General features: G+C 47.7%; 1 protein-coding gene across 1 annotated transcript in view; it reads right to left on the bottom strand.

Moving 5' to 3' along the window:
- The window catches only part of CUNH1orf94 (chromosome unknown C1orf94 homolog), a 42,700-nt gene extending 22,967 nt beyond the window's left edge, over positions 1-19,733 (bottom strand). The window contains exon 1 of the mRNA XM_050156853.1: positions 19,420-19,733. Coding sequence (XP_050012810.1) covers positions 19,420-19,733 — 314 coding nt within the window. The remainder of the gene's footprint in view (positions 1-19,419) is intronic.
- Positions 19,734-20,054: the final 321 nt, after the last annotated feature.

The raw sequence follows: 20,054 nt of genomic DNA, 5'->3' as shown, positions 1-20,054 counted from the left end.
CACGGCATTGTGGTCACACTTAAACAACAACAACAAAAAAGCAGCCCTTATCTCTCAGAGCTACATGTTAAATATGTACAGATCAACGATGTCTGGGGTTTCCTTTAAAACTGCACCAGCTGAGGAAAGGAGGGGGAGAGGGAAGAGAGAGGGGGGGGGGAGGGAGAGGGTAAAACGCACAAGATCCTTCACAGGCCGCACGTGTCAATCACGGGGAAAGCTGGAAGCAGACACCTGGGGCCATGGCGCTAGTCAGTCTACTGGCGTCTATATTTGGTTTCTGGGTTACACACACACGAGTCACCACTGAATCTTCAAAAGTGCCAAGTGGCAGGAAAGCGGCTTCTTTTTCCCCCAGTGTCTCTGTGTGTTTGTGCGTGTGCATGCCTGTGAGTGTGTATGAACTGTGGAAGTGGGGGGGAGGGGTTAATGTGTCAAATCAGAGGTCAACTTCAGTTATCTTCCCCAGGAATACTGTCCACAGGGCCCCTCACTGGCCTAGAGTTCATCACCCAGTTGACCCGTAAGCCTCAGTGATCCTCCAGTCTCTACCTCCCCAGGCCGGGGATTACGAGTACAGAGGCCACACCTGCCGCTTCTATGTGGGTTCTAGGAACTGAATTTTGGCCCTCACGCTTCAAAGCAAGTACGTGCATGACTATGCCATCCCCTAAGTCCTCCACAGAAACACCTTCTAAAAGACCTTGAGGTCCTGGTATCAAAAACACTCCAGGCACAGACCCTACTTGACACCCCACCCCCGTCATTCCCATCCTGGAAAGCAGGTGATGGACAAGGACCAGTGGATGCCGAGTGGGAATTCTGTATTGCCCCTTAGCTCCCGTGTAAGCCTTGTTTTCCCCTGGCATCGAGTCAAGTAAGGCCACGCCCTCTTCTCCAGGTTAGACTGTGAAGATAATGAAGTAGGTAAGTTAGGCAAGGAGGTAGCACAAGCCTAGTACACAGCAAGCCAGCTGGTTTTTGTCAGTTGTTAGAACTGTACAAAGCCTCCGCAGCCCACCTCTGCAAAGCCTGTCATCACCATCAGACTGTGGGCACCTGGATCAAGTCTATACGGGCTCGTCCAGCTCGTTCCCCTCTGGATACTCAGCCAAGGTCGATGGGGTTTGTTAGAGTTAGAAGTAGCTGGGTGGTGGTGGTGGCGCACTCCTTTAATCCCAGCATCTGGGAGGCAGAGGCAGGCGGATCTCTGTGAATTCAAGGCCAGCCTGGTCTACAGAGCAAGTTTCAGGATAGGCTCCAAAGCTACACAGAGACACCCTGTCTTGAAAAACTAAAAATGAAACAACAACAACAACAAAAAAGAAACAAAAAGAAAGTTAGAAGTAAACACTGTACCTAAAATACCTAAAATAGAGACGCCCACTCTGGCTATGAGCACTCCCGGTATCTCCCACAAAGGTTATTCGAGGGAGGCATCATTTATTATGAATCTACCACAAGCCAGCAGGGAGGCCAGGTATAGGTATCCATGTACACACCTGGCCCCTTCCACATCCCTGGACACCTGAGAGTATTAGTCCTACTTCACAGACAGGAACAGTTTTTCTTCCAAAGATGGGGGACCTTGTCACCATGCTAGGGAGAAAATTGATGTGGAGGAACACAGCTGGTCCACTTCCTGTACTCACTCCTCCAGCCTTAGCCAGCTTTCTTTCAGGAGAGTTCCTCCATCAAAGTCCCACCGCGTGCATTTGTTCCCCAGTCTGAACACAATCAGGGATGTTGCCACTTTCATTCCCTAATGCCAGCCCTTGGAGGATCAGCACGGTGAGTCTTGAGCCTGTCAACTGTGGTGTTAGTCATCCCTGACAGCCACATATCGGCTGCGTGTCTGATGAGCGTGTCCTCTGAGTCTGAGCGTGTCCACCAGTTCACAGGTAGAAATGTCTAACGGGGGAAGACTCCAGGGCAAGGCCCTGGGGACACTGCCAAAGACCCTACATCCAGTATGACAGTAATCCGGTATCAACATGTGGGGGAAAGAAAGCAATCTGCTATCATCCAATCTCCACGCCTCCCTGAGAACCTTTATCAAACACCCAAGATTTGTCACGTATCCTGAAATCCTTAATCCTGTGTCTTCCCTGCCTCCTTAGCCCCCTCTATCCCCAGGAAAATAAGATCGGCTCATTCTTGTTTGTTTTAGAAAACTCCATGGCCGCAGAGGAGGGACATTCTCAGAACTCAGATCAAGCAATTCCCTTGCTTAAAACCACCTTGTGGATTCTCATTACTCACAGGATAAATTCCAAACCCCTTGATGATCCCCGGGACATGACGCAAATTGGCCCCATCTCCGGCTCCTTCCACCACGCTGATCTTTTATCTCTTCCTTGAAATGCCAAGCTCATTCCTGTGACAAAGGGCCCTTGCATTTCCTGCGGCATGAATGCTCCGGGCACCCCCTGGATTGCTCCTTACCTGGCTCCTCTGCACCATTCAAGTGTCAATTCAGATGCCAGAGTCTCCAGGTGCCCTTTTCTATCCGATTTTTAAGAAAATGTCCCTTCCTCTCTCATGAGGCATGCTCTGTGGGGGTTTCTATCAGCCTGTTTCTTTCATAGCATCTGCCTTTATCATAGTGTTTATTATTATTATTAAAAAGATGTTACTTCCCTATCATATGCACTCCACGAAGGCAGGGGCTCTATCTTGGTCATCATAGAGGCCTTGGAGCCTAGAACAGCACCTGGCACACAGCTCCAGCTAGGCAAGGCTTTGTCGACTGCCTGAGTGAAGGAACTCTTTTGTCTCTGTCTCCTGCTGTGTGGCTGTGTGCTTCTCTTTCCCTCTTCTGGCCAAGAAAGGTGCCTGCTTCTTCTGCTTGTTGTAACCTGTGTGGCTTTGCACTCAGTTCTGATCTGGCATCCACTTAGGTTTTTTTTTTTTTATCAGAAGACCCCACCCCCACCCCCGCCCCTGCCCTGCTGCTCCTGCTTAGCCTGATCCCGGGCAGGCACAGGTAGAGGCCTTTATCAGCTGACCACTGGCATGCATTAAACCCTCAGGGAGCCAGCACTGCTTCTCAACAGTGAGCTGGTGGTGCAGGAGAATTGTCTGTATTCTGTCAATCATATTTAAATAAATGCTGATTGGTCAGGCAGGAAGTATAGGTGGGTCAACCAGACAGAAAGTAGGGGTGGGGCGATGAGAACAGGAGAATGCTGGGAAGGAGGAAGCCCATTCCTCCCCAGTCCTGTCCAGATCACAGAAGAAGCAGGATGTGATCTACCCCACTGAAAAAGGTACTGAGCCATGTGGCTAACATAGATAAGAATAATGGGCTATATAAATTATAAGAGTAGATAAGAAGCCTGAGCTATTGGGCCAATCAGTTTATAACTTATGGAGACCTCTGTGTGATTTTCTTTGGGACTTGCCGGCTATGGGAACTGGGCAGGATAGAAACCCTAACAAGCAGGACCTCATGTTACAAGCTGGGGTTTCATGGGCACATATTCTAAGCACCACTTAACTTGGCTAAGTTCAAAGATAAGCACATATTTCCTGGAATCCACCAGAAAAGTATGTGTGTGTGTGTGTGTGTGTATGTGTGTGTGTGTGTGTGAGAGAGAGAGAGAGAGAGAGAGAGAGAGAGAGAGAGATGATGTCCTTTCAGTTATGCATGCGAATGTCCCCTTGTGCATACTATCAACGCCACCATTCTGCAGTAGACGGTTCCCTTGATCACTTTCCACCTTTTTTTTGTTGTTGTTTCGTTTTGTTTTTTTTTTTTGCTTTAAGACAGGATCTCTCACTGAACCTAGAACTTATCAATTTGGCTAGGCTGACTGTCCAATGAGCTTGGGGAATTTGCTTGCCTCTGCCCCCAACCCACACCCCCAGCCCTGGGACTACAGATGTCATTGTCATACCCCGCATTGATTTGAGTGCCAGGAATCTGAACCCTGGTCCTTGTGCTCACACACAGTGCTTTACCCAGAAACCATCTCACCAGCCTCTAGGATCCCCCCCTGAATTTTGTTAGCCTCCAGGAGCCCCCCTCCCCTGCTGTTTGCGTTCTCCTTTGGGTTGATAAATGCCATAATATCTACCAGGCTCTATCTAGTAAGTCATTCCAAGAAGGCAACCTAACTCCTGGGCTCCTGACAAAGGAATCAAGTCGGAAGCCATGCCAAGGTTCTGAGACTCCAGGTCTGTGCTGGCCCCTCTACTTCACCAACCTCTGAACATGACAGTTACGTGCTTGCGGTTCTGATGCTGTGTCATTTCTGCATTTTCAGTGTACAGAGTTGTGTAGAAATAAAGGCGACTGACTGACTGGCACCCCTTCCCGGCACAATGACTAAGCAAGCGTGTGGTTAGCTCCCCCAGCGACAGCTCTGTGTGCACGATAACACCGAGCAAGGATGAAAACTGCTACTCCGCTGAGCCAAACAACAGGAAAACGCAAGCAGCAAGTTGTTAGCGCCGAAATATTTCCCTCCCGCTATGGCATCTTAGACCAACGGAAAACACATCACGCAAGCCAAGAGTCCTGGCCACGTGGCCGAAGCAAGTGGAGGCTTGAACCGTGGCCCGTCGGTAGACTGACCTCTGACCTCATGGTTCTGTGTCTACCTGGTGGAGAACAGCATGGTAGAGTACTTAAGAGGTCAGTTCCTGGAGGTGGGTGGAAACTCCCTACCCTTTTGCAGAGGGAGGCCAGATCTTTTAGCAAGAGGCCTCGTATCTAAGCCACAGGTCTGCTTTATGGAAATGGACAGTAAGTGCTAACATTGATTACATGGTACAGCTCTGAGCACTCCCCACCACGGCCTGGGTGGGGTAGCATGGTCATCTGATGAAACACCTCTACTGCATCATGATGACATCAAGTCCTTTGATAGCTGCTCCTCTTCAGGACGCAGTAAGAAGCAAAGACTTAAGATGTGCTGTGGCTGAGTGGTAGTGCACACGCCTTTAATCCCAGCACTCAGGAGGCAGAGGCAGGCCCATCTTTGAGTCTGAGGCCAGCCTGGTCTACAGAGTGAGTTCCAGGACAGCCAGGACTACACATAGAAACCCTGTCTCAAAAAAAAAAAAAAAAAAATGCTGAGCTCCAATCACTAGCCCTAGCCTGAGTCATATATCCCATGCTGTGCTCTAATAGAGCCTGGTGATTCCATCTAACGCTAGTCCACGAGCACCATCCCCAATCTTCAAACCTATCTTGGGCTATACAGTTGTGTCCAGGCTCAGTCCGGGCTTGGACCCAGTCACATATCTTGCCTGCCACCTCAGTCTGGTAAGTCTGCCTGAGGCTAACCTTTCCATACCATGCCCAACCTCCAGGGCTAGCCCGTGATACACATGTGTGTCCCAATCTGCCGTGTCCTGGGAACCTCGTCTGCCCCTACTATCCCCAACTGTCAGGCCTAGTCTCAGACTCACAGACACAACCAATGAAAGAAAGAAATCCACAAGCCCAGGTCTCATCACAGACACAAACAACATGAAAGGCCAAGGCAGTATTCTGTATGCCATAAAGTCCACCAGCCCCATAGAAATGTTCTCTAATGAGAATTGCCTGGATGAACTCCAAGACACAGAACTTAGAAGAGCAACCATCCGCTTCATCTAAGGATTCAAGTTTAAAGAGGAGGCTAACAAATCAGCTCCGCGAACTCTGTGAGAACAGCAGTAAAAATGCCTGCATGAAGCCCAGGAAAACACAAACATATGGCAGAGTGAAGTGTCTAGGACAACTCAAGATTTGAAAACCGAATTTAGTCGAGAAATATTGAAGACAACTCAAGCTGAAATGAAGATGGAATTTAAAGAACTCGATGACCCATTTAGAAACTTGGGGCGTGGCCTAGGGAAGGCCAGGGTGAGCATGCGTGGAAGAAACCAAACCATGAGTGAGCAGGTGCTGTCCCTCAGTCAAAGGAAAGCCCAAAGCCCCCATTCCAAGGCTGAGGCATTCCAGTAATGTGGCAAATGAAGCTGTGATCCTTGGCTAAGAGTCAGTGAGCAGCTTGCCACAATTCTCTAAGTCCAAATTTAAGACGAATTAAATGGCTGGGCGGTGGTGGTGCACGCCTTTAATCCCAGCACTCGGGAGGCAGAGACAGGCGGATCTCTGTGAGTTTGAGGCCAGCCTGGTCTACAAGAACTAGTTCCAGGACAGGAACCAAAAAGCTACAGAGAAACCCTGTCTCAAAAAAAAAAAAAAAAAAAAAAAAAAAAATTCCTGGTTCTGCCTCCGTGTCTCTGGCTTGCTCAAGCTGCATAGGGGACACCACCCGCTCACTCCTTACAAGTGGAATGGATCAAGTAGAGAATAGACTATCAAGACCTGAAGTTAAAGTAGAGGAATTAGACCACACAAGCAAAGAGGAGGGAAGGAGGGAACAAGGAGGGGAAGAACGAAGAAATAAAAGGAGCATGCAGGAACTGTGGGGCACCATGAAAAGAATATTCAGAATAGACCTAGATGAAGGAGAAGGATGACAGACCAGTTACCTAGACCATATCTTCAGCAAGTTCACAGAAGAAAATTTCCCCAAATTGAGGAAATTTGATACACAACCATTCAGATACAAGAAACACACAGAATACCAAAGTCAAGACCAGAAAAGAAACTCCCCATGGCATATCAGTTAAAACACCAAATATTCACAACAAAGTGTGGGTACTCAAAGATGCAAGAGAAAAAAAAAACACGTCACATATAAAGGAAAGCCCATCAGAATAACATGATTCCTTAGTGCAAACTTTAAAATCCAGAGGAGCCTGGAGCAATGTACTGCAAGTTCTGCAAGACCACAGATGCCAACCTACACTCTTGCATCCAAGGGCTTCGGACAAAGAGAGGCCTAACCGGGAGACAGACGCCCTTGAACCCAATCTGAATTTTCCCCAAGGGAGACCCAAGTCAGCTCGGGTTGAAGATGGTGGTGTTTCTGGCCTTTCTACTTGCATGGGTTCAGAGGCCAACACTATTCCCATGACACATATATCAGCCCTCCCAGGGTGACCTGGGACCACTCGGGAGGGAAGTGGAGCAGCTAGCTCATCAAAACTGTCCCCTCCTCCATCTCCCCCTGCTCAGGTCCAGTCAGCGAACTGCTGGTCTCTTCTTCCTATACAGTATGCAGCCATGCCCACACATCCATTATACACACACACATCTATGCACCCATGCACATAGGCATATACCCCAGACACATGTACAGGCACACAATCATGTACAGACGCCATAGTGAAACACACACACTACACACACACGCATCACAACCATATACACAAACTGTAGCCGTGCATCCATATACCCCCAAACCACACCACATATACCCCCAAACCACACACACACACACACACACACACACACACACACACACACACACAACACCCTAACTGTCCCGCTTGCAAACCAAGGTTGAGCCCAACTCTCTGGCCACCGAGACCCAGACCACCTCTCTCAGTTTAGGGGTGGTGTGCAGTAGTCGTCTAGGCAGCCCGCTGAGCTCCCAGCTATTACTTTTTTGGTAGGGAGTCGGCAAAGGAGGGCCTAGAAAAAGCACTGGCCGCCCTGCCCCCCAAGCCCTCCTCCCCTCTCCAGCCCTCAGCAGGATTAAGGGAGATGATGAATACGAAAGCGCTTGGTAAATTGTAAGGCGCGCTATGCAAATGTTAGCGGTTCTGACTGAGAGGCTGCGGGGTGAGCCGGAGAGTCAGACCCGGCCGGCAGGTCGGTGGCAGGCGCTGGAGTCCCACGGGCCAGCTTCACACATAGCCTGAGCCCCGCGTCACCAGTGCCGACCAAGGTGTAAAATCATTGAGACCTCGTTTCTTCAGCTGCTAAGTGGGGACAGGATGGTGACACCTTCCCAGTCAAAGGTCGGCAACACTATAAAATCGCTCTGCTCCCAGAATGCCAAGCCTGTTTATCGCATTTCTCAGCCCAGGTCTCCGCACACGGTGGAATCCGGAATCCGCTTCCTTAAAAGTCCCAGCAATGCAGCTGGGAGACTCAGTAAAGATCACCTGCCACAATTTCCTTTGAAATTCATCAGCCTGGGTTGATGGGCCTCACCTTTGACCCCTAGAGTACTTCAAAAGTGTAGAGCGGGGTTCCAGGGCACTGGGGCGTGGTCCCAAGTACAAGCACCCTGAATCTATGGCTTTTCCTCTAGAATCTTTAATCTTGATTCTAGAGGAATCTTAAAGCTTATTGTGCTTTGGTGTTTTGCCTTCGCGAGGTCCCCTGGAACTGTACTTACAGACCCTTGTGAGCTGGGAATTGAACCCGGGTCCTCTGGGAGAAGAGTCAGTGCTCTTAACTGCAGAGCTATGTCTCCAGCCCCCCCCCCCCCCCCCCCCCCCCCCCCCCCCCCCCCCCCCCTCCGATTCTTCACAGCAGTCCTGGGACTAACAGTCATTGACAAGCGGAAGTGAGTCACGCCCCTTCCTTGAGTTCCCCCCCTCCCGCCCCACCCCCAGGAGATCAAGTGTTGAGTGCAGCCAAGGCCTGAGAGAGCTGAGTTTGGGGAATGAGGGATTCAGTGAGCTGGGGAATGAGGCAGGAAATACTGGGAATAAACACAGCAGTAAAGGAGCTTCGGCTGGGAGCTGCCGAGTGATTCTTATTGTTCAAATTATCTTTAAAACTTTTCATTTGAATCTGTTTAATAAGGGAAGGCTTACCCCAAGGAAGAGGTATTTTTTTAATGTGACTTGGGAGCTGAATTGGAAAGAACGTTGCAACAAAGATATTAAAAAGGGGATTAAACCAAACCACTGGTGGCCCGTCTCTGCAGGCCTCCACAACCTGCGACACAGCTCCCGAAACCCATAAAATCAAATTACAAAGGGGGACACAGGAAGCGGGACTGTTAATCATGATTCGTCTTCCTTTGCTGCTCATGGCTCCTGGTGTTAAGCAGGCACGGACAGCCTGCTGTTGAGAAGGGAGCCTGTTGTCGGGTGAGCCCAGGCACCAAAGCCCCTCGGGCTTCCTATCTTACCTCAGCTTCCTTCCAGCTGGTCATGTTGCCTAACCTCTCTGAGCCCCAGCATCATCCCCATCACAAAATGAGAACAATAGTGACCATCTACAACCGTGGAAAGGTTGCCAGGAACAGAAATAAGAGTACATTGACTTCCGGAGCCTCGCACATACAAGCTGCTCAAGAACATGCTAGCTCCCTTTTATGCAGCCTAAGGCAGAAGAGCAAAATCTGCCATGTCTCAGCAGGCATGATATTCTAGCCCTGCACATGCTCTCTCTGAGGGCTGTGCCCTTTGCTTGGATCCCAGCCACTGCTAAGGCTCACTCTCCTCAAGGTGGCATTGTAATGGCTCGTCCATCATTCACTTCCTCCCTCGTTCATACATACTGCATAATCACGGAGTGCCAGGAACTTGGCTGGACAGCGGAAAGACAAAGATGAGTAAGACACAAGGCCTGTCCTTAAGGAACCCCATGGTGCAGTGCTAGAGGGAACCATTGCCGCAGGCAGCCCACAATACAACGTCAGGTGACCATCAGAACATGAAGACGCCTGTGCTAGCATGGAGCTGACAGGCACGCTTCTGGCCAACAGGCAATGAGAGCACTGGTTCTAATTTAGTTCTTCAATCCCATCACTGTTATAAAGCCTACATCGCCCTGCCCTTGCTGCCAGGGAGGCATTTGTCTCCTGTGCTCATCTCTTCTGCTTCCTCTGGTGAAATAGGATAAGTTACGAAATTCTCTCGCTCCCCAAAATCTCTCTTCCTTACTTGAGTTGTTTCCTTCAGCTTGACTAATGAGCTCCTTTCCCCGTTGCATTCTCGCGCTCTCATTTCATCTTTGCTAATCATCAGCGCTGATGGTGAAGGTGACCATGATGAGGAGGAGGATGGGGGTCATGATGGTACCAGCGACATCATTGGGATGATGGTGGAGTGATGCTGCTGCTGAGAGTTATAACTGTGGTAACGGTGAGGATGCTGGCGATGGTAGGGACAATGAGGATGGTGGTGGGATTGGTGACGATGATGAAGATGAGATTATGCAGGTGATGGCAATGATGACAATTGTAATGGCCCATGGGGGTGACAACGATGACGATGATGATGGTGAAAGTGATGATCATGCTGATAGTGATGATGTCAACCATAATTGTGATGACAGTGATGATGATGATGATGGTGGTGGTGGTGATATTTACCATAACTGTGATAACGGTGATGATGGTGGTGTGATTGGTGATGATGATGATGTTGATGAGATGATGAAGGTGATGTAATGACAATTATTGTAACAGCCATGGGGGTGATAGCATGGCGGCGATGATGGCAGTGTGATGCTGATAGTGATGATGGTGTGATACTGGTGAGATTTGTCTGGTGATGATAATGAGAGCAATAATGGTAATCATGATGGATGATGATAGTGACAGCCATGACAATCATGATGATGGCAGTGGTAGTGATGACAATGGTTACAGTGGTGTCACAGTGACGGGGAGAGCAATGATAATAATGACAACGAGGAACATGGAGCTTTTTATCTTACCCCAAGTGCCATCAGCATCACATTCATTACTCCATTGACAGGACCCTTCAGGGTAGTCACTATGATATTTCTCCATTTTTCAGAAGAGGGCAACAAGGGACACATCTTAAGGAACTTGGTTTCAACTAGAGAAACTAGAGGATTAGTGGTTCTAATCCTCCTGTCTAGTTTCTGTTATATGGAATCATATAAAACTCTTTTTTTTTATAAATTACTTATTTTTATTTTATGTGCTTTGGTGTTTTGCCTGCATATATTTCTGTGTGCGGGTATCAGATCTTGGAATTACAGACAGTTATGAGCTGCCATGTAGGTGCTGGGAATTGAACCCAACTCCTCTGGAAGAGCAGTCAGTTGCTCTTAACTACTGAACTATCTGCCCAGCCCCAAGAATCACATAAAACTCTTTAAGGAAGAAGTGGAGTATGTGCATAGCAAATCTCTGGGCAGAACTTTAAGGACAGTACACTGCCAGGTCCCCAGTTCAATCCCTAGCATCAGAGAGAGAGAGGGTGTGCAGACAGAGAAGAAAGTATCCTAGTTCCTGTTTCTAAGAGCAGGTAGGAATTCAACAGGAAAACAAAAGGGCATTTCTGATAGTTGAGTAGCCAGAGCAGATGCAAGGTCATGCAAATGCTGGAGCCAATGCAAGGCTGTGTATGACAGAGCAGACGCAAGGCTGTGCATGCCGGAGTAGATGCAAGGCCAAGCATGCCGGAGCAGACTCAAGGCTGTGCATGCCGGAGTAGATGCAAGGCTATGCATGCCTACCGGTGCTCATCTTAGGTTACAGAAAACTAAAAGAAATCAGTAACGTGTATGCCTAGAACTACTACTCAGAATTACTACACAGACTCCAAGCCAAGCCAGAAGAACAGAGACCCACATGAGATATTTGAACAGAGCTATTGACAAGCTTCAGGCGGATGAAGCTGGTGAAGGGTGGAGCACTTCCTGAAGGGGGAGGGAGCAAAGGCACCGGAACAGGAAGGTGAGCGATGGCAGACATGACAAAAATGAGGAAGCAATGAATGACTCGTAGGCTCCTTAGCTTCTGTGTCCCCCAGTTCATGCAACTACTCAATAACAACAGTAGAAAGAATTGCACCGTTGGAAGAATCGTCCAAACAAGGCGGCATCTTTGCCTTTCCAGTTTCTCTGGCTTGCCCTGTATGGAAGACCGGAGTAAGCAAGGATCTACTGAAACAAATGAACTTCAGTGCAAAAGGCTGCCGAGCTCATTCCTGAGTTTATTTTGTTTGGATTTTGAATGCCACGTACTAGTTCATGGGACAAGCAAGGGATGGGGGTGTGGGTATCACAATGCCAGTGGGACAGATGCTGAGACCCAGAATGGGGAACTCAGAAGGAAAGCACACCTGTTTATGGGCCTCTGACATCATCCTCCAACTATTGAGAGATGTGGGACTATGTGTTCCAGCAGCAGGATGCCCAGCTGCCTTCCACAGACTCTCAAGGAGGTGCTAACTCCTGGAGGGGAAGAAAGCACCGCTTATCACTTTAGACCACAAAGATACCCAGGACGGCCTGGAATGGGAGACATGTGTCAGGCTGGGTCTCCCTCTGTGTGGGTCTTGTTGCTTTTACTCTCATCACCAGGCTCCACGCTTTCAAGATAATAGTGAAAGACAATGTGTGTCTGAAGTGATTTCTCCAGTAAAGTAAATCCACTCAATTCCTTAATAACAATAGTAGAAAGAATTGCCCTGTTGGGAGAGTCATTCAAACAAGGCAGTGCCTTAGCTTCCCAAGTCTCTCTGGCTTACCCCATGTGCTATATGGATGAATACTTTGCACTGATATGGATCTCGGCTTATTGGTACAAATTTAAGGTCAGTTTTATTATTTGTATATTTATGCTCTTGATTAAAGCATTGTGTTTGAGCAACTCACTTGAAAATGTAATGTAAATTAATAAATACAGGTTAATAGACAGTCATTTATAATAGCCAAGCTTGTAGTCATGTTAGTTAGGTTTTCTAGATGTACAGAGATAAATTTCAGATGGACAGTTATTCTTCATACCTTTCAAAGACTAACAGAATATGGCATTTAAAATGTTTTAAGAACTTAGGACTTTCCATGACAGTGAGACACATCTGCTCCTGGCAGCACCAATCTACTTCAAGAGGATGATGGGTATCAGAGAGGTTCTGTATGGAGTTGGTTAGACATTTTGGCAAGAAACTGCTCTTGCTTTTACTGCTTGATGGTATGCTTTATAAACTGGACATGCAGGGCCCACAGAAAAATGACTGCTGAAGTTGCCTAGAGAAGGTGAGTCAGTCCTTCAGGGTTCCTGCTTCATGAGTCTGCCAGACATTCTGCAGGACACAGAAGAAAGTGAGTGACAAACTGTCAACACAGGTGGAACTGTCTTTGAAATTTCCTTCTTCATGGAAAAGTCTGCCAGAAACTATGGGCCTGTGGCTGAAGATGGATGCTACAATGTTACAGAAGAACTTTTGGTGACTGTCCAGGTAGTGAGATGTTTTGGAAGTTGTTTACAATGTACTTAAGTACAATAGTACTTAAGTAATATTATATCCTTCTGTAGTCTTTGATGGAGTTGAAGAAAGATACTTAAAATTATAAAAGATAGATTATATATAAAACTTTAGACTCACAAAGATAGGAAAGATGATACAGCATTTTCCTTAATTTGCCAAATGTAAGTGGACTAAATATTGTAACTATAATTTTTGCTTGATAACTGTTTTGTTACATGTAATTTTACTACATTAAAGTTAAAACCTTCCTTTTTATTTAGATAGAAAAGGAGAGGTGATGTGGGATTCCCCTCTGTATGCTGTGAATATGTTTTATTGCCATTAGTTAATAAAGAAGCTGCTTTTGGCCAATGGCTTAACAGAGTAAAGCCAGGCAGAAAATCTGAACAGCAATGTAGAGAGAGAGTAGGTGGAGTCAAGGAGATGCCAAGTAGCCACCGAAGAAGTCAGATACAGGAACTTTACCAGTAGGCCACAACCTCATGGTAAAATACAAAATAATAGGAATGGGTTAATTTAAGATGAAAGAGCTAGCTAGAAATAGGCTTACGCTATTGGCCAAACAGTATTGCAATTAATATAGTTTCTGTGTGATTCTTTTGGGTCTGGGCAGCCAGGAACAAAGGAGCAGTGGCCACCTACACCCATGTAGATGGGGTGAACAAATGTCCCTCCTGGAACAAATGAGAGTCAGTGTGAGCCACCAGGATGCTAGGCTCATTCCTGATTCTGCTTTTTGTTTTGCTTGGACTTTGAATGCCTAATTCAGATTTCTCCTGCCAACTTATCTTTCTGCCAGACTTTGCATGATGCTCGGCAAAGCCTTTGAACTCTGCAAACCAGGTTCAACCTGATTTGACAAGCTCAGGAGCCCAAGAAGGGCCTGGAGGCCGTCAGGGAAGCTGCTCACAGCCAGCCAACCCAGGATCACCTTCCGACTCCATTCCTCTCTCACCGTGTACTCCATCCTTAGGAAGCTCCCATCCTTCCCTAAACTTGCTGGACTTTTTCCTCGAGCTCCACCTTCTCCATCCTCAAGACCAGGGACACATGTAGTTTGGAAAGCCTTGACAATAAAGCTACTGTTAGTTATGGTACCGTCTCCTACCATGGAACTGTACCCACGTCTTCTACTACAGTCACAGTGCAGGGGTGCTCAATCTATCCCGAAAGCCTTCCCCAAGTCTCAGTCATGTGCTCCTTCATTAGCATGCTTATTGTCATATGTATGTCACCCATGGTCCTTGCAAGGCACTGAAGTTCCACAAAAGATGTCAGGGCCTGTATCCTCTTTCCATCACAAAATAATGTTTCACCAAAGCCAGCAAGTGCATATTAAATGTTTCCTGGGTATTTCTGCTGCCTGATGAATCTGTGTCCCACCCTATTCACTGGCCGGGTGACTTTTCAAGGGAAGGGGATTTGCCCTTCTTAGCCCTGTATCCCTGTGGCCCAGCACTTGGGCCTGGTCCTCAGAAGGCAATGGCAAACATTCACCGAAGGCATCAAAATAGAAATGAATGAGCAAGGACTGTTGTGTAGTCGGAGCGACGGAGACAGCAGAAAACCCAAAGCCCCCATTCTGAGGCTGGGGAACTTTATTAGTGATGCTGTGTGGTGAATGAATGAATATGTAATCCTCGAATATGAGTCAGTAAGTGGCTTGCCACAATTCTCTGAGCCCAAATTTAAGACTAATTAAAAGATAACTGAGCAGGATTCTGGAGTTTAATTGACTCTAGACAGAACTATTGATTTCTTGCCAAAACCCATTTCTCCCCACTTCTTCCCCCACCTCTTTAAAAGGAACCATTGTTCAACCTATAACCCAAGGTAAAAACCCTCATTCCCTCTTCCTATCGGTGTGCCCAAGCCATCTGCAGGGTCCCTGGTTCCCTCACGCTGCACACGGAACCCCCTACTCCTTCCATCCGTGGTACAGTCACTGTGGTCCAGACACTGCCCCCAAGTGGACCTCAGCTGGTCCATCACAGCATCTCCCCAGAGACCTCTGACTTCTCACGCATATCGTAAGCCACGCTTGTGCAGAAACTGAAGGGATCTCTGAAAAGCTCCCAGAGTGTGCCGGCACACCCGCACTAGATCTCAGCTCTATGCGGTGACACTTTGAGGTCACTTAAGACCTCACCAGCCCTATTCGGGTGTCAACTGACACTATGTCCCCATCCCTCAGGACCCCCAGCCACACTCTCTCTCCCAAAGTTCGCATCATCCCCTCAGAGTCCTTGTGCTTGCTGTGTCTCCTGTCTCCACCTAGATGTCTCTTCCAGGATTGTCAGATGCCCAGCTGCTTACTGGCATCTGAGACTTAGCTCACAGGCACCTACACTTCGGCCTAACAAGTCTCATGTTGTTTCTTTGTTGGATGCTGTTTTCATCGTTGTACTTGTTGTTAGCTGGTATTATCTCACCTCTTTTATGTGTTTATCACTGGTCTCCTCTGATGAGAACACCTTCACATTTTGAAGTTATCATAGGTTTTTGTTTGTTTGTTTGTTTGTTTAAATCTTACTTGTTTTCTGTTATTTTATCTGGCTCAAAAGACTTGTCCCCCATCACTTAGCACTGCACCAGGCATACAGTAGCCTCTTAGTATTTTTTGATGGAGTAAATGAACTCCTATGCACCTGCAGAATAAACATGGCATGAAAAGGAATGTGACTGCGGTGTCGGTCACCACTAACAGGACTATATAATGCAGGGGTGGATACAGTCAGCATGCACGGATCCCACCCATATATCCGCACTTGGTTCTGAGGACCCCATTGCCATGAGCACCAGGGATATGAACAGGAAGCCCATATATGAGTCAGATAAAGAGTGAAAGGAAACCAGGGGTATTCAGTTTGGAAAGCCAAAAAGTCCGGGGAGGGGTCTGCTGTTGTCCTGTGCCATCTAAAGCACTGGAGAGAGAAGAGAAAGTAATCCTGTAGTCCCAAGAAAAGAATACGGATCTCTTAGTTTGATGGGAACCAATTTCAGCTCCAGGGAAAACAAGTCCCTTTGAGAGAGGTGGCCGTTTCAGGCATGGCACTCCTCCATCTGAGGGAGGGTGTGAATGACTGCTTGGGAAGGACATCGTGGAAGTGACTCAGGCAGACCAGGATGGCCTCCAAGACCTTGCCTTCAGGTTTCTGAGACATTTGGGGACAGGGTCAAGAAACTTTTTCTGGGATCTGGAGAGATGACAGATGACTCAGTGAAGAGCATCAGGTACTCTGCCAGAGGACCCAGCTTCAATTCCCAGCACCCACATGGCAGCTCACAACTGTCTAACTCCAGACTGAGGAGGACCAATGCCCTCTTTTGGTGTATGTGGGTACCAGGCACACATGTGGTGCACAGACATACAAATAGAACACCCATACACATAAATATTTTAAAAGTTTTAAAAGTTTTTAAGATTCAAAAATTAGCTTAGTTATCCTGAAAAGCGACACCATCAAACTCAATTCTACAGATTGGTCAGGGAAAAGACTGACAGGCTGGTGTCTCATGGCCCAAACACATAAGACATCCTGGTGTGCTCTTTAGTTTTAAAGTCTACCCATGATCCCTCAGAACATGGGGTTCCCAGGCAATGTGATGTGCAGACATGCCTTGTGTTCTAGGGGAAGATGGGCCACCCTGGTCACAGCTGGGCCAAGATGGTCCAATATTTCATCTCTGAAATTCTACCCTTTCTTAAGAGTAGAACCTCAGGCCTCAGGCAAAGAAAGGAACTTCTTCAAACCTCAGCCTACTCCTCTGTAATAAAGTATTTTACCATCTGGGAGGCTGTGAGTTTGAGCTCAGCTTGGGAATTATAATGGGTTCCAGGCCAGTCTGGACTATGTAGTGAGACCCTGTCTCAAGAAAACAAACAAATGGCTGCTGGTGGTGCAGGCCTTTAATTCCAGCACTCGGGAGTCAGAGGTAGGTGGAGATCCATGAGTTCAAAGCCAGCCTGGTCTTCAGAGCAAGTTCCAGGTCAATCAGAACTACACAAAGAGACCCTGTCTTGAAAAAAAAACAAAAACAAAAACAAAAAAAAAAGAAAGAAAGAAAGAAAAAGAGAAAAGAAAAAACCAAATAAATAAATGAGAATGAATTTCATTTAAAAGGAAGAGAGGAGCAATTGAGAAACCAGAATGGCAGTTTGATAGTTATAGAAATTTAGATCTATAGACTCTCACTACCTAAATTTATTCTGGGGGTTTGCAAATGTATATAATGGATAAAAATGGGGAGTTTGAAAAGGTACCTACCTCCTGCAAAATATGCAAGGTTTACAGAAATTTATAGCTGTTCTCATTAGAAGGAATTTATCAATCCTAACTACTAGCAGGATCATTGAATGGCTCTGATTTGCCACCTCCAGCAACCCCTACCATTACCCCATTTGGCAGACGAGGAAACCAAAGCTCAGGTCCACTGACAGGCACAGGTTCCGCAGCCAGCACAGGGCTGAACCTGGTTGTCTTTCATTTCAAGAAGCATCCATTGTGTTCTACTAGGCAGATAGCTTACACAGTTATGATGTGCTTTATTCGCCTCAACCAATGGTTTCCCAGGTTTCTTCTCAGTCTCTGAACTCTTTCAAATACAACCATACTCAGAACTCCAGTTAGTAAAACCAACAAAAGCCTCAACAGCTCTGGCTGAAGCATGTGTGGGACCCAGCGCACAGCTCACTTGACTCCAGGGTGGCCATCTGAAGGACCCTCGGGCCTTGGAGCACAACATGAAAACTCTAGATGAAAGCCAATAGCAGTGACCCTCCCATCCCCAACCTTGACGAATTACATAGTAAGGCAGGTTTGTTTGTATAATGCATCTTTCGTTTCTTGGTTTCCCATCGCATTCGACCCTCGTTATCGACTCTGAGTTGGACAAGGCAGGGCACGTCATCCTCAATTTGCAGATGAGGAAATCAAGGCCAAATGGAGTGAATCAGCCGGCCAAAGTGAGGCCAGTTCAATTTCCGGCCAACAGGGGACTGGAAGTAGTAGAGTCTGTCTCCATGAATTCGGGGTGAACTGGCAGAGGAAGGGCTATCTACTGGAAACTGTTGCTGACCTCTGATCCAGAAAGTGGACAATCAGCTCCCTGGCCACCGAGAGAGCTGACTACAGCCCCAAGGTTTCCCGTGCCAAGGTGCTGTCCTAAAGCAGATGGCAATGAACAGGGCCGAGGAGCTCAGCGCCACGGAGCAGACCAGCCACAGGATGTTGGCTATAGAAAGGCCACTTCCATCTGAGCCCGTCCTGCTGAGCACAGGGCAGAGGAGGCAGAAGCAGCCAGCATGCCTTCTACCTTCATCTGCATCAAGCAAAGGCGCTTGTGAAGGGACTGCAGCAAGTGCAGACCTGAGCATCTGCTGCCCTTGAATTTCCCTCTCAGCCATTGCTTTGAGAGCCCTGAAACCTGAGGCGGCAGATAAATAAATGCCTGAAAGACTCCCCCATCTCTGAGCTGAGTCGGAGCATGTGTTGGGGGGGGGGCAGACAACACTTAATTATCACTTAGTCTTTAATTAGCACTTAATTATTAACACTTAATCCATCTGTAAAATGGGGACACTAATACCTGTTTCACAGGGAGACCGGGAGGATTAATTAACGCTTGCAGCCCACTTTGAAGATGCTGAGCCTTGAAAGGGTACTCAACAGTGGCATTAATCACGGCAGCGGAAGCATTCCTTTTCCTAATGAGATCCCTTCTTCCTCTCTCATCCTTCCTCTCCTTTCCAATATCCAGTCCCAACAATATCTCCTCAACTTTTCCCTGATGCAGAAACACTTAGCTCTGGGTTTCCCACACATGGGATTTCCCATCCGGGAAGCTGGCTATTTACAGCCATCTTCCAGCACTTTAATTTTCTATTATGTCCTCTGAATATGTCAATGCCTTCCCAGTAAATATTTTGATGTGCGCTCTTGCAGTAGCTCTGTGGATGCTGAATGGGACAGCTGCTCTCTGTATTAGGGGATTCCAGATGTGGTTTCCAGCCACCAGACTCATCTGTGCCGAAGCCTGAACTTTTCTTGGGAGAGGGGAAAGAGCCTCTAGTTGCCTCGGGATACAGGAATCTAAACCCTAGGCTTGTCGAGAATGCTCTTGCAATGACCCCAGAGCTTCATCTTAGTTACCCAGGCCTTTAGAATCAGAAATGTCTCCCTAACAGCTGGAAAGAAGCCGGCAGGAATGATGTATACCCGCGTCCTTGGAACTTCAGGACCTTGGTCAGCTCCCTCCGCCAACCTTCCCTTATTGAGGATTATGGGGATGGAGAGCCAGAGTGTTCAACCAAACTCCATTCCATCTTGATAACCAACCAAACAGGGGACTACTCACTCGTCTTGGAAGCTGACAGTTGCAGTCATCGGTGCGGAGAGTTTCTCCAGAGAGGTCCTGGGCTGCAGGGACTCCGGCAAGCCCTGAACTCTCTTCCAGATGTCATGGCAAATCTTGTCTAGGCTATCCTGGGGTGTGTCCTGGTGGATCCAGACGTATCTGGGGAATGGCCCCAGGGCGGAGGGACGCTTGGCCACCAGGGCCGAGGATGGAGGGAGCCCATTTCCACTGGCCATCCTCTTTCTCTCTTTCCGGAAGCCCCTTTGTCCACCCAGGGCTGGGAGACAAAGGGACTGTCCACCACCAGCCCTCATTCACCAGAAAGGAAGCTGAAGATTGGGCCTGGGAAGCAGTCAGTTCTGGCCGGCTGTTGCTCCAGCCAAGGGGTGGGTTTCAGAGGCCTTTTGTTTGGGTGGGAATGAGAAGTAGGGAGCAACTTTCTTTTGGGGAGGGGGGGCTTATGTTGACTTACTTTTATTTGCTCGTTCCTGGCTTTTGCCCCCCTCCCCTTCTCCCGTAGAAGAAAATATTTAAAAGTCAACAAAAACCAGTAACTTAGTAACCGTGGAATGCCCCGGAACTCAGGAACCAAGCGCCTGGGCGGGCAGAATGACATCTGGGAACGACTGGAGGGG

This window comes from Alexandromys fortis, unplaced genomic scaffold (assembly GCF_014885135.2).
Source record: "Alexandromys fortis isolate MF-2015 unplaced genomic scaffold, M_Fortis_MF-2015_v1.1 scaffold_26, whole genome shotgun sequence".
Taxonomy (NCBI): domain Eukaryota; kingdom Metazoa; phylum Chordata; class Mammalia; order Rodentia; family Cricetidae; genus Alexandromys; species Alexandromys fortis.
Note: the sequence above shows the minus strand (reverse complement) of the source record. Positions and strands in the feature narration are given on the sequence as shown.